Source organism: Prionailurus viverrinus, chromosome B3 (assembly GCF_022837055.1).
Source record: "Prionailurus viverrinus isolate Anna chromosome B3, UM_Priviv_1.0, whole genome shotgun sequence".
In the NCBI taxonomy this organism is placed as follows: Eukaryota; Metazoa; Chordata; class Mammalia; order Carnivora; family Felidae; genus Prionailurus; species Prionailurus viverrinus.
Genome location: NC_062566.1, coordinates 68,946,288 through 68,970,076, shown reverse-complemented (window position 1 = coordinate 68,970,076; position 23,789 = coordinate 68,946,288). Strand labels below are relative to the sequence as shown.

At 42.1% G+C, this 23,789-nt stretch overlaps 2 protein-coding genes across 8 annotated transcripts in view; one reads left to right on the top strand and one right to left on the bottom strand.

The window, feature by feature from the left end:
• The window catches only part of SLC7A7 (solute carrier family 7 member 7), a 36,487-nt gene extending 32,975 nt beyond the window's left edge, over positions 1-3,512 (top strand). For 5 of the 7 annotated variants that reach the window (XM_047864386.1, XM_047864388.1, XM_047864385.1 and 2 more), the window contains exons 9-10: positions 137-320; positions 681-1,216. In XM_047864386.1, coding sequence (XP_047720342.1) covers positions 137-320; positions 681-787 — 291 coding nt within the window. In that variant the 3' untranslated portion in view covers positions 788-1,216. Of the gene's footprint in view, positions 1-136; positions 321-680; positions 1,217-3,378 lie in introns of those variants that run through there. The other 2 variants (XR_007153343.1, XR_007153342.1) reach the window with 2 other exon arrangements.
• On the bottom strand, positions 1,579-23,306 carry OXA1L (OXA1L mitochondrial inner membrane protein). Its single transcript, XM_047864390.1, has 10 exons — positions 23,188-23,306; positions 22,595-22,756; positions 21,666-21,879; positions 3,439-3,582; positions 3,101-3,186; positions 2,761-2,925; positions 2,486-2,590; positions 2,211-2,373; positions 2,045-2,125; positions 1,579-1,962 (listed from the first exon to the last, which is right to left on the bottom strand). Exons 1-10 carry the CDS (start codon positions 23,248-23,250, stop codon positions 1,835-1,837), a joined length of 1,311 nt encoding a protein of 436 aa, XP_047720346.1. The 5' UTR covers positions 23,251-23,306; the 3' UTR covers positions 1,579-1,834.
• Between the last annotated feature and the right edge of the window lie 483 nt (positions 23,307-23,789).

The following is a 23,789-nucleotide window of genomic DNA, read 5'->3' as shown; positions in this document are numbered from 1 at the left end:
AGAACCCTCTGCCTAGGATTTGGTGGTGGTAGTGGGTGGAGATGAAGGGGATGGAAGGGCTCAGTGCTGTAGTCTTCACAGGAGAAACTGCTACTGTAGTTGTCTAACATCCATTGTTTTGTCTTGTGCCCTTCAGCTCAGTCTTTTCTTTCCCATTGTCTTCTGCCTCTGCACCATCTTCCTGGTGGCCATACCGCTTTACAGTGATACCATCAACTCCCTCATCGGCATTGGCATTGCTCTCTCGGGCTTGCCCTTTTACTTCCTCATCATCAGAGTGCCAGAACACAAGCGACCTCACTGCCTCCGAAGGATTGTGGGTAAGCCTTTGGGTCTTTTTTTAAAGTAGGCTCCACACCCAGTGTGGAGTCCAACGTGGGGGCTTGAACTCCCAACTCTGAAATCAAGACTGGAGCCTAAATCATGAAATTGGATGCTTAACCAACTGGGCCATCCAGCCACCCCTCCCCACCGCCCCAAGCCTCTGGATCTTCGAGTTGGCTTAGCTATTGTGTACGGCCTTTCCACAAATCTTGTCCCCCTAAGTCACCTTTGCCATTGGCTCTTCCTGTTAACACTAAGGCTTAAATGTATTGTCCTCCAGGCCAGCCCTGTTCAGTGCCACTTGAATTGAACTCAGTTGACCTCTTCTCACTTTTGACTCGCACTTCTCTTTGTAGCATCCACTACATGGTACCTCCAGGTCCTATGTATGTCAGTTGCTGCAGAGATGGATTTGGAAGATGGAAGAGAGATACCCAAGCAACGAGATCCCAAGTCTAACTAAACACCATCTAGAATTCTAAGATGCGGAAAGCGGGGGCCTCTTGTCTCTTGCTGGCTGGAGCCAAGGAAGAGAAAAGGAAAGTACACTTCTTTGTTGAAGCTGCTCAGACCAGGCTTCTGGACAGGTGCCTCTAATTTTTGAACTTGCTTTTTGAGAGATGAAAAGTAATTTATTTGTTTTGCTACACACTGTTCCAGATTTTTTTTAAAAAAGAGACAATATAGCAGACTGTGGTGGGGAGCATGTCAGGTGTGGGCTTGGTTGTACTAGTAGCATATTCCCGTGTGTCAAGATGTTCACTCACTTCTGGGTGTGCCTACCCACTCCTTTCCTTTAAAAGGGCCAATAATGCTCCAAACTTCCTGTCTCCTTTAGAGAGAGAGACATGAAACTGTCACAGGTGCTAGACAATAAACGTTATGTTCTAAACTTTGAGTGGCTTCATTTTAGATAGGTGTCTGCTTGTAGTGTTCCTCCTAGCCTAATGAAAACTGTCCCAGTCTTCTGCTTGTCTCTCAAGTCAGCTGTTGGAAGCTGATGAAACCAGTCTCCATGCGAGAGAGCACACCTAAGTTGCTCTAGCAAAATTTTAGGTTGATATCAACTCCTGTCCTTCGTACTGATCACTAAGAAATTGAGCACATCTACTTGAATATTTTATAGGATCCAAGATAAATAAATGGATGGAAAAATCCATGTATGAGGTAGGAGTTTAAGATCATAATGCCAGTTGACAACACTGAGGCACTTCCTAAGAGCATGGGCAGGAGCAATTACCAATCAGTCTATCCTTCAGTTCATTTCCCTGTTTAATAAGTGTCAGAAAACAGCATGGAGTACAGAGGTTTACTAATTCTGTGGATGGCAAGATCACTCGGCTCTTTTACACTTAGGGGTAAGAGTCTGTAGTGGAATCCACTTTTACAATGAAGATCTGTACAACACCTCAGAGTTTCTAAGGCCTGAGGCAATGACTCAGCGTCAAATCTTGTTCTGAGGCTGAGCCTTTGAAGAGAGAGTTCCTACCAGTGTGAGCAGAGATGGAATTCAGCTGAGTGTGTCACGCCAGGGCTGCTTTGACTTTGGGTTGGCACTGCTGCTACTTGGGGTGCTGGGAGGCTGATTCTTTCCAGGCTGTAGCAGAGGGTTGTGGGTGAAGGTCTGTCGTAAGGGACCTAGGGCAAAAGAAAACAAATCTCAATGAACAAAGGAAAGGAAGAAACAAATCACAGAATTTAGCCTGAAAGGGCTATTTACCCCTGGCTGCTAGCTCTAAGTGATTCTGCATGCGTCGTTCGCGCTCTTGTAGCTGATGAGCCAGTTCAGCGTTCTTCCACCCTGTGTAAAGAGGAAGGCAGTTGGGCCTCTACCCATTTTTTGACTAGTTTCCCCCAATCCTGTTATACTGAGGGCACACCCTTACCTTTTTTGAAGCTTTTTAAGAAGCCTTCCTGTGGAAGTAATTTGTCAGAGTCATGCACCACACGCTGGGGGATTTTAAGTATAGTCCGTACGGCTGGAATCCGGAGGCAAGACACCTGGCCCAGGGAAAACACATTGGAGGAGAGCCAATACATGAACACAGCCTGGATGAAAAGAAAGAGACAATACTCAGAAACTGTCATCTGTTACTAGCTCAATGGGAGATGGCAAGGCTAGGTGGAAGGGCTTGGAGCCAGTTCCTAAGCCATTACCTACCGTGGGGAAATGGATAGTTACGGGCAAGACTGCTAGGGGCATCACTCTGATTATATTTCTCATCCACTGAAGATCAGAACTTTGTACACCAGTCTCAGCGCCTAACTGCCAAAAAAATAAAAAAGGAGCAAATGCACATCAATTTTAAAGAATCTGGCACAGATTTCAACCCATCAATTCTACTTCTCCAAGGGGCAAAGAATGACCATTCTGCATAACTACTTTACCCCTACTCCCCACTTTGCAGACCTGGCACTTGGCCAGCCTGGGCTTACCTCAAGGACACCCCACATTGTAGCAGTTACTACCAGTGGTAATATGTAGGTGGGGTCAGACAGTGTGAGATCCTGGAACCATAGGAGGCCACCTGTCTGCAGGCTGGGCACAGGAAGGTTGGCCATTTCTCTCAAGGCAATGAAGAAGGAGATGAAGATTGGGGCCTAGTACAAAGGATAAACAGTGTCAGGACCCTTTAGCAAAGGAGACATTCTCATTACTCCATTACTGAAAACTGTATCACCACCACTGCTTTTTCGGGGTCTAAGGCATGGGAAACACAGAGGAGGCTATCTGACTGGTATGGGATAAAATCAGAAGGAAAATGTTTTTGCTTACCTGAGTCAGAGGTAGAATAAGAGGTCTAAAGAGTTTAATATCATGCTTTTTCTGGTAAAATGTCATTTCCGAGGAGGCCTTGTAAACTGTGAACAAGGGGAAATTAATGGTTGGGCTAACAGTTACATCAGTGGAGGTCACTATCCTTACTATCTGGCCCATGAAATTTCTACCTGACCCTTGCTAGTCACTGCAAACATTAGGCCCAAGGAGCAGGTACATCTTTACAACTTGCCCACCTCTAGTAACTCCCGATTTTGGTCATTCCCTTCCCTCAGCAGAATGTCAGCAAAGTGCAAATGTGGTCCGCTCCTACGTGCATTCTGCAGTTGACTCACACTCAGCATGGTCTCCTGCCAACTTGGCCTCTCTGATTCGAGTGGAAAACTTCTGGATCTCTGGCAAGTGGTTGTGGATCTTGGCTGCTTCTCGTTGGCCCTTCACGATGAGAGGAAACACCAGGCATCGGGCAAGGACTGTACCTGGAAAACATACACTAGGACTGAAGTGAAATTAAAGCAGTTCTGCAGCTAGAAGGCTGAAGGTCTTTAGGTCCTCACTGAAAGACTCTTTCTTATTCCAGTCTTTTCAACACTGCGACTCTTGCTGGAGGAGCCCAAAACAAAGGGCAGGGGTGACTTAGTTCCTTCAAGGCTTAGTCTTCTGCTTTGATATCACAATGTCTAGCATTAACTTCTGTAAGCAAATGGCCAGGAATACTGTTTATTTCCTTGAACAAAAGGAAGGTGACAGAAGATACTTCTCTAGATCAGTGGTTTCCAAACTCTTCTATTATCAATGGAACCCCCCACCCCCAACTCTTAGGTGTAGCCCCAATACACGTAACAGATAAAATTGAGCTGCTCTGGATGAGGGGGCAGTCTGGCTACAGAACTGTTCAAGCTCTGGCTTTTTCTTTCCTCAGAGGCACCATTATAGAACTCTGGGGCTCCCAGGAATAAAGTTTGAAAACCACTATCTTAGAAATCCCTAAGGTAGGAAGTAATTTGGTGGCCTACTGCTTTAGCTCCTATTTCTTTTCTTATATTTCCTATTTCTTGATAATTCCAACAAATACTTTATCTGTAGACAAGCAAGAGGGTCTGGGCTGAAAAAAGAGGGTGGTGGTAGTGGTAGTTGGGGGGATATGGGCTTAGGCTTTATCAACATTATGATGGCTGATGTGGAGTGGAAAGAGAAGGGAAGCTAAGGATGAAACCGAGAATACTAGCCCTGAAGGAGGAGACTGAGAACTGGGCAAGGGCAATGGAAATGGAAAAATGTGGTCAGAAAGACTGGAAGAAAATCAGGAAAGATGATCACAAAAGCCATGGGATAGATTTCAAGGTCTAAAGTGTCTAATACAGGACCTTGGTCCCAAGAGGTCAAAATGGAGGAGGAGGAGGAAAGATCGTGAGCTTACATTCTCTCAAGGATATACCAAAATCTGTAACTACATATATAACTGTCTCTGAGAAAGAACTTCAGAGTAGCAGAACAGATCTTATACAACTAAGGATATAAAGAAAAAGCCATTCTGAGCTGGATAGGAGGCAGAGACATGGTCTAGTCCGGAACCACGAGTGGGAGGGACTTCATAACCATAAAGGCTCTCCCTGTGAAATGAGGAGTCCAAGCCCCATATTAGTTTCCCAGGACTGGGGGACCTGCACTGGGAAGACAAGCCCCGTACAACATCTGGTTTTGATAACCAGCAAGGCTTATGTCTGGAGAGCAGGAGTGCAATAGGAAACAGACTCTGCTTTTATTTTTTATTTAACAAAAATTTTTTTCCTTAATGTTTATTTATTTTTGAGACAGAGACGAGCGTGAGCAGGGGAGGGGCAGAGAGAGAGGGAGACACAGAATTTGAAGCAGGCTCCAGGCTCTGAGCTGTCAGCACAGAGCCTGACGCAGGGCTCGAACCCACGGACTGTGAGATCATGACCTGAGCTGAAGTCGGTCGCTTAACTGACTCAGCCACCCAGGCGCCCCCAGACTCTGCTTTTAAAGGGTACAGCACAATCTCACTTGCTGAAGGTTCAGTGCAGAGGCAGCAGTTAGAAAAATGGGCTACACATGGAAGAGATCCACAGACTAATTTTAGGGCATGTGCTGGCAGGGCAGGGATCTGTTAGAACATTCTCTGGGGATGGAAGAGCTGGTGGGCACCATTTCTGACATTCTCCATCTACTGTGCTAGCACCAGCTTGCTCAGCGCAACTCATGCACTGGCCAGGAGCCCCTCTTAAGTGGCTCCCTGCCCTCCCCCTCCCACCCAGCAGGTGGCCTCAGTCTGCACCAGAGCCACCCCCACCAAGAGGTCCCTGCCCTGCCTGCTAGAGCACCTGCAACAGCTGGGCTTGGTAGCCAGCTATGCTGGGGCCAAACCCTCACACCAGCCCACCCAACAGTAGTAGTAGCTGGGCCTCTCAGACAGGATGGGGGGCAGCTCTACTTACCAGCACACCTGAAGAAGCTGTGGCTGAGCCTTGTAGACAGCTGTGTCAGGGGACAGCTCTGCAAACCATTGAGTCTGCACCAACAGAGACCCAGCCACAGGAGAAGGGTACACACCACTCACACAAGGAACCTCTAGGGCACCTGGCTCAGGTGACCGGGGAGTTTGCACTACTGGACCTCACAGGACACCTTCTGCAAAAACTCATTCCTTCACAACCAGGAGACAGAAGTGATCTAACTAATATAAACACAGAGAGTTTAGGCAAAACGAAGAGCCAGAAAAGTATGTTCTAAACAAAAGAACAAGACAAAACCTCAGAAAAAGAACTAAACAAAGAAGAGATAAGCAATCTACCAGATACAAGGGTCTAAGTCATAAACATACTCACTGAACTCCAAAGAAGAAGGGATGAACAGAATTTCAACAGAAACTATAAAATAGGGGCCAATGAGAGCTGAATACAATAACTAAAATAAAAAGTACATTAGAGGGAATCAATAGCAGATTAGGTGATGCAGAAGAATGAATCGGATATCTAGAAGATAGTGGAAATCACCCAATGGGAACAGCAAAAAGAAAAAAGAAAAATACTGAGGATGATTTAAGGAACCTCAGGGATATCAACTGTACTAACATTGGCATCATAGGGATCTCAGAAGAAAGAGAGAAAGGGACAGAAAACCTGTTTGAAGAGATAATGGGTGAAAAATTCCCTAACCTGTTAAAGGAAACAGACATCCAACTCCAGAAAGCAGAGACAATCCCAAAAAAAGATGAACCCAAAAAGATGCACACTAAGACTAATTAATAAAAATTCCAACAGTTAAAGAATCTTAAAAGCAGCAAGAGGAAAACAACTACATACAAAAGAGCCCCCATAGGGGGCGCCTGGGTGGCGCAGTCGGTTAAGCGTCCGACTTCAGCCAGGTCACGATCTCGCGGTCCGTGAGTTCGAGCCCCGCGTCAGGCTCTGGGCTGATGGCTCAGAGCCTGGGGCCTGTTTCCGATTCTGTGTCTCCCTCTCTCTCTGCCCCTCCCCCGTTCATGCTTTGTCTCTCTCTGTCCCAAAAATAAATGTTGAAAAAAAAAAATTAAAAAAAAAAAAAAAAAAAAAGAGCCCCCATAAGACTATTAGTTGATTTTTCAGCAAAAACTTTACAAGCCAGAAGGAGCACAATATATTCAAAGTGCCAAAAGGAAAAACTTACAACTGAGAATAGCCTACCCAGCAAAGTTATCATTCAGATTGAGGGAGAGATAAGGAGTTTCCCAGAGAAGCAAAAGCTAAAGAATTCATCAACACCAACTAGCCTTATAAGAAATATTAAACAGAATTCTCAAAACAGAAAAGGCTATAATTAGAAATAAGAAAATTATGAAAAAAGTCTCACTGGCAAAGGTAAACATATAATAAAGGGAGCAGATAACTGACTACAGACTTTAGTATGAAGGTTAAAAGACAAAAGTAATAAAATCACCTAGACCTACAATAATTAGTCAAGAGATACACAAAATGTTAAATTCTAAGATATGTCAAAAACAATGTAGGAATTTTCAAGTCATTTTTTGTACCACCTACCCATTCAAAGTATCACATAATTATTTCATAGGCTTTCTGAATAAAAGCTTTTAAAGCTTAAAAACAAAACAAAACAGACATCAAAATAAACTCCAAAAAACCCAAACACAAAAACCAAAACCTACAAAATGTGAGAAGGGGGACTAAAAATGTAGTGCTTTTAGAATGCACTTGAACTTAAAGCAACCATCAACTTAAAATAGACTGTTATATACATACAATGTTACATATGAACCTCATGGTAACCACACAGCAAATACCTATAATATACACACAAAAATAAAGAGAAAGGTATACAAACATGACACTAAGGAAAGTCACCAAATTACAAGGGAAGAGAAAGATAGGAACAGAGAAGAACTACAAAAACAAGCAGAAATAAAAAAAAATGGTAAGAAGTAAGGGCACCTGGCAGGCTCAGTTGGTAGAGCACGTGACTCCTGATTTTTAGGGGGCTGTGAATTTGAGCCCCACATTGGGTGTAGAGATTACTTAAAAAAATGATAAAAAGTATATCTTTCAGTAATTACCTTGAGGGTAAATGAACTACATGTTCCAATCAAGACACAGGTGGCTGAATGGATTAAAAAAACAAGACTCGTCTATATGCTGCCTGTAAGAGACTCACATGTGATTCCTAAGAAGACAGACTGAGAAAAAGATATTCCATGGAGATGAAAAGAAAATTGGGGTAGCAATACTTGTATCAGACAAAACCGAGTGACAAAAAAGGGCATTACATAATGATAAAAGGATCAATCCAAAGAGAATATAACACTTGGAAATATTTATGCACCCAACACAGGGGCAGCTAAATATGTAACGGAAATGTTAACAGACAAAAAGGAAGAAATTGACACTTATACAATAAAGGTAGGGGACTTTAACATCCCTTTTACATCAATGGATAGACTGTCCAGACAGAAAATCCATAAGGAAACAGTTGCTTTAAACAACACATAAGACCAGAGACTTAATAGATATATACAAAGCATTCCATTCCGAAACAGCAGAATACAGGGGTACCTGGCTGGCTCAATCAGAAAAGCATGTGACTCCTTGGGAATGCAAGCTGGTGCAGCCACTCTGGAAAACAGTATGGAGGTTCCACAAAAAATTAAAAATAGAACTACCCTACGACCCAGCAATTGCACTACTAGGTATTTATCCAAGGGATACAGGTGTATTGTTTCGAAGGGGCACATGCATCCCAATGTTTATAGCAGCACTTTCAACAATAGCCAACGTATGGAAAGGGCACAAATGTCCATTGATGAAGGAATGGATAAAGAAGATGTGGTTGTGTGTGTGTGTGTGCATGTGCGCGCGCACACACACACACACACACATACACACACAATGGAGTATTGGCAATCAAAAAGAATGAAATCTTGCCATTTGCAACTACGTGGATGGAACGAGAGGGTATTATGCTAAGCGAAATTAGAGAAAGACAAATATATGACTTCACTCATGAGGACTTTAAGATACAAAACAGATGAACATAAGGGAAAGGAAGCAAAAATAATATAAAAATGGGGGGGGACAAAAACATGAGACTCTTAAACATGGAGAACAGACAGGGTTACTGGAGGGGTTATGGGAGGGTGGATGGGCTAAATGGGTAAGGGGCATTATGGAATCTACTCCTGAAATCACTGTTGCACTATATGCTAACTAACTTGGGGGTAAATTAAAAAAATAAATAAAAATTAAGAAAAAAAAAAGAATGGCAAAAAAAAAAAAAAGAGCATTAACTCTTGATCTTGAGTTTGAACCTCATGTTGGGTGTAGAGATTACTAAAAATAAATAATAAACCTTAAAAAAATATTAAAACAACAACACAACAGTCCCCAGACAGCAGAACACACATTCTTTCAACTGCACATGGGACATCCTCCAGGATATATGTTAAGCCACAAACCAAGTCTTAATGAACTGAAAACTAAAATCATATCAAGCATCTTTTCTAACAACAATTGTATGACACTAAAAATCAATTACAAGAGGAAAAATGGAAAAGCCAAACATGTGGAGGCTAAACTACATGCTACTAAACAACCAGTGGGTCAAGGAGGACCTTGAGATAAATGAAGATGGAAACACAATAGTCCAAAATCTATAAGATGCAGCAAAAGCAGTTGAAAAAGGGCAGCTTAGATAGTAAAGACTTACCTTAGGAAACAAGAAAAATCTAAAACAATCTAACCTTACAGCTAAATGAACTAGAAAAAGAACAAAGCCCATGGGCGCCTGCATAGCTCAATTGCTTAAGTGTGTGACTTCAGCACAGGTCATGGTCTTGCAGTTTGTGAGTTCAAGCCCTGTGTCAGGCTCTGTGTTGACAGCTCAGAGCCTGAAGCCTGTTTTGGATTCTGTGTTTCCCATCTCTCTCTGTCCCTCTCCTGCTCATGCTCTGTGTCTTTATCTCTCAAAAATAAATAAACATTAAAAGAAAAAAAAAAAAGAACAAAGCCCAGAATTAGTAGAGGGAAGGAAATAATAAAGATTACAGCAGAAACAAATGAAATAGATTAAAAAAGCAATACAGAAGATCAACAAATCTAAGGGATGGTCTTTTTTTTTTTTAATATTTTATTTTTATTTTTGAGAGACAAAGCATGAGCGGGGGAGGGCAGAGAGAGAGGGGGACACAGGATCCAAAGCAGGCTCCAGGCTCTGAGCTGTCAGCACAGAGCCCGATGCAGGGCTAGAACTCACAAACCGCGCATCATGACCTGAGCTGACATCAGATGCTCAACCGATTGAGCCACCCAGGTGCCCCAAGAGGTGGTCTTTTAAAAAGAGAAACAAAATCGGGGCGCCTGGGTGGCTCAGTTGGTTAAACGCCCAACTTTGGCTCAGGTCATGATCTCGTGATTTGTGAGTTCGAGCCCCACTCCAGTTTCTGTGCTGACAGCTGAGCCTGGAGCCTGATTCAGATTCTGTGTCTCCCCCTCTGCCCCTCCCTCGCTTGCACTCACTCTCCCTCTCTCTTAAAAATAAATACACATTAAAAAAAGAAAAAAAAAGATAAAACAAAATTGATAAACTTTAGCCAGACTCATCAAGGAAAAAAAAAAGAGAGGGCCCAAATAAAATCAGAAATAAAACAGAACAACCCATACCACATAAACACAAAGGATTATAACGCTATTATAAAAAATATATGCCAACAAATGGGACAACCCAGAAGAAACATACAATCTTCTGAGACTAAATCAAGAATAGAAACTCTGGACAGACTGATTACTAGTAATGAAATTGAATTGTGAATCAAATTACCAACAAACAAAAGTCCCCAGATCAGACAGTTTCACAGGTGAATTCTACCAAACATTAAAGAAGAGTTTATACCGATCTTTCTCAAACTATTCCAAAAAACTGAAGAGGAAGAAAAAAGCTTTCAAACTCATTCTATAAGGCCAGTATTACCCTGATACCAAAGACATCACAAAAAAAAAAAAAAAAGAAAGCTGCAGGTCAATATCCTCGATGAACATATATGTAAAAATCCTCAACAAAATATTAGCAAACCAAATGCAACAATACATTAAAAGGATCACACACTATGATCAAGTGAGATTTATTCCAGGAATGCAAGGATGGTTAAATATATGCAAACCCATCGATGTTGACACACATTAACAAAAAGAATAAAAATCATCTCAAAAGATACAGAATAGGCATTTGATGATAATTTCAAAATCCATTTATGATTAAAAACTCCTGGGGCACCTGGGTTGCTCAGTTGGTTAAGCATCCGACTTTGTTTGGCTCAGGTCATGATCTCATGGCTCATGAGTTTGAGCCTTATGTCAGGCTCTGTGCTAACAGCTCAGAGCCTGGAGCCTGCTTCAGATTCTGTCTCCCTCTCTCTCTCTCTACCCCTCTTTCACTCATGCTGTCTCAAAAACAAATAAACATTAAAAAAATTTTTTTTAAATGTTTTAAAAAAGTCTCAAAAAAGTAGGTATAGAGGGAATATATCTCAACATGATAAAGGTCATCTATGACAAATCCTCAGCTAACATACTGAATAGTGAAAAGCCGAAAGCTTTTCCTCTAAGATCAGGAACAAGACAAGGATGCCCATTCTCATTGCTTTTAACAACATGAGGTGCACCTTGGAGATGTTGCAGTTTTGGTTCTAGACTACCAGTAAAGTGGTTATCACAATAGAGTCAAATGCATTTACTCGTTTCTCAGTGCATATAAAAGTTATGTTTATACTATGCTGTAGTTTATTAAGTGCAAAAGTATTATGTCTAAAAAAATAATATACATACCTTAAAAGTACTTTATTGGGGCACCTGAGTGGCTTAGTTGGTTAAGCATCCAACTTCAGTTCAGGTCATGAGCTCATGGTTTGTGAGTTTGAGCCCCATGTCGGGCTCACTGCTGTCAGTGCAGAGCCCACTTTGGATCCTCTTTCCCCCACTTCTCTCTGCCCCTCTCCCACTTGCACTCTCTTGCTCTTAAAAATACATAAACATTAGGGGCGCCTGGGTGGCGCAGTCGGTTAAGCGTCCGACTTCAGCCAGGTCACGATCTCGCGGTCCGTGAGTTCGAGCCCCGCGTCAGGCTCTGGGCTGATGGCTCAGAGCCTGGAGCCTGCTTCCGATTCTGTATCTCCCTCTCTCTCTGCCCCTCCCCTGTTCATGCTCTGTCTCTCTCTGTCCCAAAAATAAATAAACGTTGAAAAAAAAATACATAAACATTAAAAAAAAAAAAGGTACTTTATTGCTAAAAAATGCTATCATCTGAGCTTTCAGCAAGTTATCTTTTGGCTCCTGGAGGGTCTTGCCTTGATACTGATGGATGGCTGCTGACCAGGTGGTTGCTGAAAGCTGGAGGTGGCCGTGGCAATTTCTTTAAGAAGACGGCAGTGAGGTCTGCTGCACCAATTGACTCTTCCTTTTATGAATTTCTCTGTAGAACGCAATGCTGTTTGATAGCATTTTATCCACATTAGAACTTTCAAAATTGGAGTCAATCCCTGCTACTGCTTTATCACCTAAGTCTGTGTAATATTCCAAATCCTTTATCATTTAACAGTCTTAATAGTATCTGCACCAGGAATAAATCCATCTCAAGAAACCACTTTCTTTGCTCTTCATAAGAAGCAACTCCTTATCTATTCAAGTTTTATCATGTGACTGCAGCAATTCAGTCACATCTTGAGGCTCCCTTTTAGTTTTCTTGCTATTTCTATCTTATCTGCAGTTACTTCCTCCATTGAAGTCTTGACCCCCTCAAAGTCATCCATGAGGACTGGAATTGGAACTTATATCATACTTTTATTAATGTTGGTATTTTGACCTTTTCTCATGAATCGTGAATGTTTTTTATGGCATCTAGGATGGTGAATCCTTTCCAAAAGGTTATCAATTTACTTTGCCCAGATCTATCAGAGGAACCACAATCTATGGAAGCTTTAGCCTTACAAAATGTATTTCTTAAAAATTATGACTTAAAATTACTCCTTAATCCATGGGCTGCAGAATGGACGTTGCATTAGCAGGCATGATAACATCAGTCTTGTATACCTCCATCAGAGCTCTTAGGTGACCAAGTCCATTGTCAATGAGCAATATTTTGAAACGCATCTTTTTTTCCTAAGGACTAGGTCTTAATGGTAGGCTTAAAATATTCAGTCCATGTTGTAAACTGATGTGCTGTCACCCAGGCTTTGTTGTTCTATTTATAGAGCACAGGCAGGGTAGATTTAGCATAATTCTTCAGGGCCTTGCAATTTTCAAAATGGGAAATGAGCACTGGCTTCAACTTAAAAGGATTAAAACAATTTTTTAAATGTTTATTTTTGAAAAAGAGAGAGGGGCGCCTGGGTGGCTCAGTTGGTTTAGCATCCGACTTGGGCTCAGGTCATGATCTCATGGTCTGTGAGTTCCAGCCATGCGTCAGGCTCTGTGCCGACAGCTCAGAGCTTGGAGCCTGCTTCGGATTCTGTGTCTCTGTCTCTGCTCCTCCCCAGCTTGGACTCTCTCTCTCTCAAAAATAAATAAAAGATTTAAAAATATACATAATGAAAAAAAAAAAAAAAGAGAAAAGAGTGTGAGTGGGGGAGGGGCAGAGAGAGAGGGAGGACACAGAATCTGAAGCAGGCTCCAGCCTCCAAGCTGTCAGCACAGAGCTGACGCAGGGCTCAAACCATGAGATCATCACCTGAGCCCAAGTCGGAAGCCTAACTGACTGAGCCACCCAGCCACCAAAGGGTGTCTTGCCTCCCGGTTGGGAAATCGAACCAGGTCTCCTACATGACAGGTGGGGATACTCACCACTATACTAACAAGGACAGCTCAACTTAAAGCCATCAGTTGTATTAGTTCCTAACAAGAGTCTGCCTGTCCTTTGAAGATAGACATTGACTTCCCTCTAGCTGTGAAAGTCCTAGATGACATCTTCTTCCAATATAAGGCTTCTCATCCATGTTGAGAATCTGTTGGTTAGTGTGATGACTTTTGCCTTCCTCACTAAATTTAATCATTTCTAGCTTTTATGGTGAGACATGTGACTATTCCTTTCACTTGAACAATGAGAGGTCACGGTAGGGTTATTAACCCTAATTTCAGGCCTAATTTCAATATTGTTGTGCCCTGGGAAGGCCTGAAGAAAGGGAGAGAGATGGGGGAACGGCTGGTTGGTAGAACAGTCAGACCACACACATTTATTGATTACATTCTCTGTCATATATGGGTACAGTTTGTGACACTCCAAAACAATTACAATGGTGGGGCGCCTGCGTGGCTCAGTCGGTTAAGCGTCCGACTTCAGCTCAGGTCATGATCTCGCGGTCCGTGAGTTTGAACCCTGCGTCGGGCTCTGGGCTGATGGCTCAGAGCCTGGAGCCTGCTTCCGATTCTGTGTCTCCCTCTCTCTCTGCCCCTCCCCCGTTCATGCTCTGTCTCTGTCTCAAAAATAAATAAACGTTAAAAAAAAAAATTAAAAAAAACCAATTACAATGGTAGCATCACAAAACACTGTAACAAATATAATAAAAAAGTTTTAAGTATTGTGAGAATTACCAAAATGTGACACAGAGACAGGAAATGAGCAAATGCTGTTGTAAAAATGGCACTGATAAGACTTGCAAGATGCAGGGTTGCCACAAACCTTCAATATGTAAAAAATGCATTATCCACAAAGTGCAATAAAGTAAGTTATACCTGTACTGGAAGTCCTACCACAGCAATAGATGAGAAAAAGAAATAAAAGCCATCCAAACTGGAAAAGAAGCAAAACCATTAGTATTTGCAGATGACACATTACTATATACAGAAAACTCTAAAGACTTTATCAAAAAATGATCAGAATAAATGAATTCAGTAAATCTGCAGGATACAAAATTAATACTGAGGAACAAATTTAACCAAGGAGGTGAAACAATGGTACTCTGAAAACTATAAGACACTGATTATAGAAACTGAAGGCAATACAAATAATGGAAAGATATACTGTGTTTATGGACTGAATTAATACTATTAAAATGTCCATACTACCGGGCTTCCTGTCTAAGGTGGCAATGTAGGAAGACACTGAACTCACCTCCTACATGGACACACCAAATCTACACCTATTTACAAAGCAATTCCTCCTGAAGAACTGAGGGCTGACTGAACAGCTTCTGCACAATGGAAGATAGATCACATAGAGAAAGGCAAGAGAGATGGACACACACTAATGAAGGGAACCTCCACGCCCCAGCACTGTGAACCGCAGTGGGGAGGGACTGCATTGAGGGATCACAAGCAGTTTCTTCTACCCTGGGCACACAAAAAAAGCAGCAGTATGAAAGAGCAACTGGCTGGCTCAGTCAATAGAGCATGAGACTCTTGATCTCAGGGTGGTGAGTTTGAGCCCTACACTGGGGGTAAATTACAATCGATTAATCAATCAGCAACTAAATTACAAAGCAACTGGTTTTAGAACCCTGCCAAACAGTGGAGAGCTGCTGGAACTCTCTCTAGCACTGAGGGGCTGGAGAATGTCAGAGTTTACATTGTCCTTCCACCTTGATAGCACTGATGGGAGGCAGGGTCTAGGTGCCATAGCTGGCCTGCTGCCGCACGAGCCCCAGGACACTAACCCATACCAACCCTGGATAAACTAGGTTACAGAAAAAATAAAAGCTGTGGTTTAAAAAGGTTCCAGTTGTAGAACTCCGCCAAATGACAGGGCAGCTGCTGGAACTCTCTTCAGGTCAGTGGGGCTTGCGAGTGCCACAATTTATGTTCCCCTTCCACCTTGATCGCATGGACAGGAGCCAGGTCTGAGTACCCTAGCCAGCCTACCTCTTCAGTGAGCCCCAAGATCTTAGCCCATAACAGTCCAAGCCATCCCACCAAAGCAGCCCTTGTGTGGCACATGCTAGTTAGTGCTTACTATAATTCCAGTTGTCTGGCCAAGGTGCCATAGGCACAAAGTAGCCTGAAACATCCCAGACCTGCAACACTTCAGCTTCAGAGGACTTCCTAGGGCATCCCTGGTGCAGAGTGCTCTGGGACCTCCCAGCACATGCTTGCTTTGCCTCCACCCATCCTGCCAGGGTGCTCCCTGTGTGGAACTCCCCAAAACACCTTCCCTCCCCCAGCCTAAATCCACTTTAGCTTCAGCTGTCCTGCTGGGACACCCTCTGTGTGAAGAACTTTAAAAAGATTGAGATCATCTTTTCTGACCACAAGAGTATGAAACTAAACCCCAAAACCCCCACAAACACGTGGGGGCTAAAACATGCTACTGAACAACCAATGAAATCAAAGAGGATATGAAAAATACCTTGAGATTAGTGAAAATGAAAACATAATGGTTCAAAATCTTTGGAACAAATATCTTTAGAAGCAAAAGTAGTTCTAAGAGGGAAACTTACAGCGATACAAGAAAAAAGAAAAATTTCATATGATCTAACCTTACACCTAAGTGAACCAGAAAAAAAGAGACCAAAATTAGTAGAAGGAAGGAAATAATAAAGATCAGAGCAGAAATAAATGAAATGGAGACTGAATAAAAATGACAGAAAAGATCAGTGAGGGGCGCCTGGGTGGCTCAGTCGGTTAAGCGTCTGACTTCGGCTCAGGTCATGATCTCGTGGTTCATGAGTTCAAGCCCCACACTGGGCTCTGTGCTGACAGCTCAGAGCCTGAAGCCTGCTTCAGATTCTGTCTCTGTCTCTCTCTGCCCCTTCCCCACTCATGCTCTGTTTCTTTCTCAAATATAAATAAAACATTAAAAAAAAAATTAAAAAAAAAAAAAAGATCAGTGAAATCAAGAATTGGTTCCTTGAAAAGATAAACCAAATTAATAAACCTTTAGCCGGACTCATCACAAAGAGGATCTAAATAAATAAAATCAGAAATGAAAGAGAATAATACTATACACACACACACACACACACACACCCTGGAGTATTACTTGGCAATGAAAAAGAATGAAACCTTGCCATTTGCAACTACGTGGATGGAACTAGAGGGTATCATGCTGAGTGAAATTAGAGAAAGACAAATATATGACTCCATTCATATGTGGACTTTAAGAGACAAAACAGATGAACATAAGGGAAGGGAAGCAAAAATAATATATAAAAACAGGGAGGGGGACAAAACATAAGAGACTCTTTAATATGAAGAACAAACAGGGGGCTACTGAAGGGGTTGTGGGACGGGAATGGGCTAAATGGGTAAGGGGCATTAAGGAATCTACTCCTGAAATCATTGTTGCACTATATACTAATTTGGATGTAAATTAAAAAAATAAAAAAATAAAAAAGAAAGAGAATAATACCACAGAAACACAAAGGATTGTAAGACATTACTATAAATAATTACATGCCAACATTATATGGGACAACCTGGAAGAAATAAATTCCTAGAAACATACAATCTTCCAATACTGAATCAGGAAGAAACAGAAAATCTGAACAGACTGATTACTAGTAATGAAACTGGCAATCAAACTCCCAAAAAACAAAAGTCCAAGACCAGAGAACTTCATAGGTGAATTTTACCAAACATTTAAAGAAGAGCTAATCTTATCCTTCTTAACCTATCCTTCTTAAACTATTCAAAAAACTGAAGATGAAGGGAAGCGTTCCAAACTCATTCTATAAGGCCAGTATTACCCTGATACCAAAACCAAAGACACTACCAAAAAAAAACTACCTGGCCGATATCTGTGATGAACGCAGATGCAAAAAAACCTCAACAAAATATTACCGAATCGCATTCAAGAATACATTAAAAAAAAAAAGTTTATTTACTCATTTATGAAAGACAGCCAGTGAGTAGGGGAGGGGCAGGAGAGGGAGACAGAGCATCCCAAGCAGGCTCTGTGCTGTCAACGCAGGGCTCAAACTCACAAAATGTGAGATTATGATCTGAGCCGAAATCAAGAGTCAGATATTTCCCCAACTGAGCCACCCAGGCACCCCAAGAACTTTTGCTTTAAGATCAGGAACATGCCAAGTATGTCCCCTCTTGCCACTTGTATTCAACACAGCACTGGACATTCTAGCCACAGCAATCAGATAAAAAAAAGAAATAAAAGGCATCTAAATCAGTAAGGAAGAAGTAAAACTGTCACTATTTTCAAATGACATACATAGAAAAACCTTAGAACTCCACTAAAAAAATGATTACAAGTAATATATGAAAATTAATAAATGAAAATAAAGCTGCAAGATACAAAATTAACATACAAAAATGTCTTGCATTTCTACAGACTAATTATGAAGTAGCAGAAAGAGAAATTAAGAAACAACTCCATTTACAACTGCACCAAAAAGAATAAAATATCTAGGGATAAATTTAACTAAGCAAGTGAAAGACCTGTCTGAAAACTGTAGAAGACTGATGAAAGAAACTGAAGACAACACAAATAACTGAAAAGATACACCATGCTCATGGATTGGAAGAAAACTGCTAAAATGTCCATACACCCAAAGCAATCTACAGATTCAATGCAATCCCTATCAAATAAAATACCAATTACATTTTTCACACAACTAGAAGAATTCTAAAATTTGTATGGAACCACATAAGACCTTAAATAGCCAAAACAATCATAAGAACAAAAATGAAAGTATCACAATCCCAGATTTCAAGATCTATTACAACGTTATAAAACAGTAGGTACTGGCACAAAAACAGACACATAAACTAATGCGAACACAATAGAATCCAGAAATAAACCTACATTTACATGGTCAATTAATCTTTGACAAAGGTGGCAAAAATATACAATGGAGAAAAGACAGCCTCTTTAATAAACGGTGTTGTTAAAATTGGACAGCCACATGCAAAAGAATGAAACTGGAATTACTTTCCGACACCATATAAAAAATAAACAAAACTAGATTAAAGACTTCAATGGGAGACCAGAAGCCATAAAATTCCTAGAAGAAAATATAGGCAGTAAATTTTTGGACATCAGCTTTAGCAATATTTTTCTGGGTATGTCTTCCCAGGCAAGAGAAATAAAAGCAAAATAAACTATTGAAACTACACCAAAACAAAAAGTTTTTGCACAGTGAATGAAACCATCAACAAACCAAAAAGGTTAACTACTGAATGGGAGAAGATATTCGCAAATGATATAATCAATAAGGGGTTAATATCCAAAATAAAGAACTTCTACAACTCAATATCCAAAAAACAGTACAATTAAAAAATGGGTAGAGGCCCTGAATAGGCATTTCTACAAACACATGCAGATGGCCAACAGACAAATGAAAACGTGCTAGGGGTGTCTGAGTGGCTCAGTGGGTTAGGCATCTGACTCTTGATTTCGGCTCAGGTCATGAAATCAAGATTCGTGAGTTTGAGCCCCTTGTCGGGCTCTACCCTGACAGCGCAGAGCCTGCTTGGGATTCTGTCTCCCTCTCTCTCTCTGCCCTTCCCCTGCTTGCTCTTTTTCTCTCTCCCTCTCAAAAATAAATAAGTATTAAAAAAACAACAACAAAAAAGAGACAGAGGGGTGCCTAGGTGGCTCAGTTGATTAAGTGGCTGACTTGGTTTCAGCTCAGGTCATGATCTCATGGGTTTATAAATTTGAGACCTGTATTGTGCTCTGTGCTGATAGTGCAGAGCCTGCTTGGGAGTCTCTCTCTGCCCCTCCCCCCTCTCAAAAATAAAATATACAAACATAAAAAAAAAAAAAAAAAGAAAACATGCTAAACATCACTAATCATCAGGGAAATGCAAATCAGAGCCAAAATGAGTTATCACCTCAACATCTGTCAGAATGGCTAGAATAAAAAAGAAGTAAGTGTTGATAAGGATGTGGAGAAAAGAAACTCATTGTGCACTGCTGGTGAGAATGTAAAATAGTACAGCCACTGTGGAAAACAGCATGGCAGTTCCTTAAAAAACTAATAATAGAAATACCATATGATCTAATCATCCCACTGCTGGGGATTTACCCAAAGAAAATGAAAACAGACTTCGAAAATATATATACACCCCTAAGTTCATTGCAGCATTATCTACAAGAGCTAAGATATGGAAGCAACTGTCCATTCATAGGTGAATGGCTAAAAAAGGTGTAGTGTATACACACACAGCAGAATATTATGCAGCCATAAAAAAGAATGAGATCTTGCCATTTGTGACATGGATGGACCTACAGGGTATTATGCTATGTATAGTCAGAAGGAGAAAGACAAATACAGTATAATTTCACTTATAAGTGGAATCTAGAAAACCAAACAGACCGTAGATATAGAGAACAATCTGGATGTCAAAAGGGAGGGGGTTGGCAGAGATGGGTAGAATAGGAGGTGAAAAGGCACAAACTTGGGGCACCTGGGTGGCTCAGTCGGTTAAGTGTCCAAATCTTTTTTTTTTTTTTAAATTTATTTATTTTGAGAGAGACAGAGCACAAGTTGGGGACAAGCAAAAGAGAGGGGGACAGAGGATCCAAAGCGGGCTCCTCACTGATAGCAGAAAGCCTGATGCAGGGTTCAAACCCATGAACCAGCAGATCATGACCTGAACCGAAGTCAGATACTTAACCGACTGAGACACCCAGGTGCCCCTAAGCATCTTGCATTTGCCTCAGGTCATGATCTCATGGCTTCTGAGTTTGAGCCCCACAATAGGCTCTGTGCTGACAGCGAGGAGCTTGCTTGTGTTCCCCCCTCCCGCCCCCCACTTGCTCTCAAAATAAGTAAATTAATTAATTAAATGGTACAAACTTCCAGGGGTGCTAGGTTGGCTCAGCTGGTAGAGCATGCGACTCTTGATCTCGGGGTTGTTGAGTTTGAGCCCTGAGATCAAGAGCTGCATGCTATACCGACTGAGCCAGGTATTGCTTAAATAAATAAAAAACAAAGGTACAAACTTCCAGTTATAAATAAAGAAGACATAGGTATGCAATGTACAGCACAGGGAATATAGTTAATAACACTGTTAACAACTTTATATGGTGACATCGTGGTTACTTCATAAGGTATAAATGTTGAATCACTATGTTGTACACCTGAAACTAACATAATATTGTGTACCAACTACACTCCAATAGAATAAACTGGGGGAGAAAGTCTAACACAGAAAGGCTGAATATGAAAAGAAATATGGGCTTAGCTGATGTCACAGACAGTTAAAATGAGGTGTTATTAATAAGTCAGATTGTTGAGTGTCAAAGAGTGGAAAGAAGTCCACTGCATGCAGGATAGTCTTTTAAAATAACAGCTATGAAAGGAGAAAGAACAAAGGATGGAGGGACTTTTTCCTCAAGAAATACATGGTATGTTTGAACATGTTTATATTTTCAGAATAGGGCAGTAAAAAGACACAAGAGACAGGATGATCTCTGGCGCACGGTGTAGGAAGAAACAGAATTTATAGTCTTCGCCTACAGGAGGAACAATGTGGGCATCTTCCACTTTGGGGGGTTTTAAGTGCCTGGCCTGACCTTCTATTCACCTAAACCAGGGCAGCTTCATCACTGTTAACAAGGTCTCCTTAATCTAACCCCATGCTCACATTCAAATATCCACATTTCTTGAATCTCAGATGATCTAGTGATTTGATAATACCTGTTAGGGAAAGATAAGTAGAGTGTATCTAAGTATCAAGAATCTCTGTCACCTGAGTCATCTCCTTTTCTGACCCCTAAACTTCTGCAACTACAGTTGACCTTTGAACAACAGGGGTTTGAACCGCATGGGCCCCCTCATACAGGGATTTTTTTTTTTTATAGCACTGTATTTTCTCTACCTTACTTTATTGTAAGAATATAATATAGAATACATATAACACACAAAATATGTATTAGTTGTTTATGCTATCAGTAAGGCTTCTAACAGTTGGCTTTTAGCAGTTAAGTTTTGAGAAGTGAAAAGTTATACATGGATTTTCAACTGTTGAGTGGGGCTGGCACCCCTAACCCCCAGGTTATTCAAGGGTCAGCTGTAATCCCTCCCATCCACGTATAGAACTGCTATCTTTAAAGTTCTACTTCTAAGTTCCCATTTCCTCTACCCTTGACCAGGATGTATTCCCCTTACATGCAGCAATGGCCCCCCACCAAGGTAGGCCCAGGTTAACATGCATAAATTCCAGTAAGTTCTGAATTAGTCCCACTGGGGTGTATGACCCCAGCCCCAGTTCAGCGAAGCTCTGTTCTGCAGCAGTTTGGATTACATCTGCAGTCTCTCCAGAAGCCACCTCCGTTATAGCTGTGGGTGGGGGAGTTGCAGGAATGACAGGAGGGGCCTGAACCTGTGCAAAAGGAAGCCATGTGTAATACTCAGTAGGGGGGACATAAGAAATCACAGGTCCCCTAAAATAATAACTAATATCAAATCAGGTTGTTCTATTGACTTTCTATTTCTCATTCTCCCAGGTTAGTCTCCAGTGTACATGGAATTCAAAGCTTAAAAAGGACATTTTACTTTCTCCTCTAGGCAGGAAGATAAGTTACTTAGAGTAAGATTTCATGACTTCTCTTCCTATTAGGAAGTTATTTCTTCTATCAGTGTTTTCCAAACTTCAGTCATTTGAGCATCACTGGCATGATTTTGCAGATACTGAAACTATCAAAATTTTTACTTAAAACAATTTAGTTTTTAAGACCAAAATATTTACTTGGTCTCACCATCAGAAATATTAATAGCCATGAAGTCCTTGATTTGCAAGTTATAACTTTTCTAATACACACGCACACCTGGAATCACATCTAAACCATCAGTAGCTTGCCACCATTATGGCAAACAATGCCTTGTATAGCACTTAAATCTCTCCTGCTGTACTGTCAGTCATTTCCCCACTGACTTGAAAATCTATCCCAGGCAGAGATACTACCATTTTGGGGAGCTGTGTGGAGTGTGGCCAAGAACTCTTTGCCACATTCCCTCTCCATGTAGTTAAAACAAAATAGAAACAAATCAACCAACAAACCCCACTCCTAACGTCGCAGGGACTAATCGCCTCTTACCTGGGCTTCTGAGAACAAGATCACAGAGGTACTGAGGCCCCGTGGGCCAGGGGCCGCGAGGAGGACATAGTGCGGGCGCTCGCAGCACCGGCCGGCTGGGAAGAGGTGCCCCGCGGTCAGCGGTTTTCGGGGCCAATGTGAGGGCCCTGCGACGCTGTGGAACTGAGAGGGTAAAAGGAGGATGGGGCCCTCTTACCGGAGCAGATGTCGTTCATCATGCTCATTTGCCACGAAGCAGGCAGCCCGCCACCACAGGTGAGGGCACTGCTACTCTCCGCGCGCAGATGGCTGGCCCGAAGGCATGCAACTTGTTCAGTCCTGGCTCTCAGTTACCACAGACCCACCCGGGAGCACAGAGGTCGAGGCTAAGGTTTCCGTGGCAGGGGTGACAACGGGACCCGTGAATAGTTAACTATACGCGGCCGCTGAGGCCGCACGGCCGGGGCCGTAACCCTCCCGCGTCCTCAGGCGAGCCGAGGTCAAGAGAGACAGGTCCTGGTGGGCAGGTCATGCTGTCCCTGGCACAAGCTGTCTCGGGCTCGGGCCACAGGGACAGGGTAGCATTCGGGCGCTCAGCCCTGGGGCATCCTTACCTGACGCTGTGGCCGTAATAGGCGAAGAAGCTCCCGGCGTCCGCACATCAATCCCATCGCCATTTTATCGGGAAGAAGCCTTGCGCTCGCGCCTGCGCACTCAGACCTTTAGCCTCGCGGGAAGAGGCCCTTTTGGAAATGGGCTTGAAGCCAGAGCTATTGCCACGATCAGGTGGTAAATGGGACTGAAACCTGGCGGCCATATTTGAAGTGGGTACGAAGACGCTAAGGGTCCTTTTAACAAGATCGTGCAGTGTTTTCAGGACTTTGAAAGATTTAAATTAAGAGCCCCGGGAGAGGCGGTCTGGTAGTGACTGCAAACTTTGGGGCTTGGGCTCTTTTCCTCCGTCTCGTAAATCCGCGATTCACCTCTGATTTGTAGAGTTAAAAAATAGCTTCGAGACAGTCTTGGCTGTGCTTGGCGTAGATTTTTCCTGCCCAGTGATGTTCGACTTTTATTGCTAGATAATATTGTAATTGCAGATTAAGTGAAATGTGAGGATAGTCTGGCGTCTGACAAAAATGGAGGGAAGGCAACTTATAGGAAGGAAATATTTTCCTCCCAGATAAAAAGACAAAGCTTCAAGAGGGGACTCTACCTT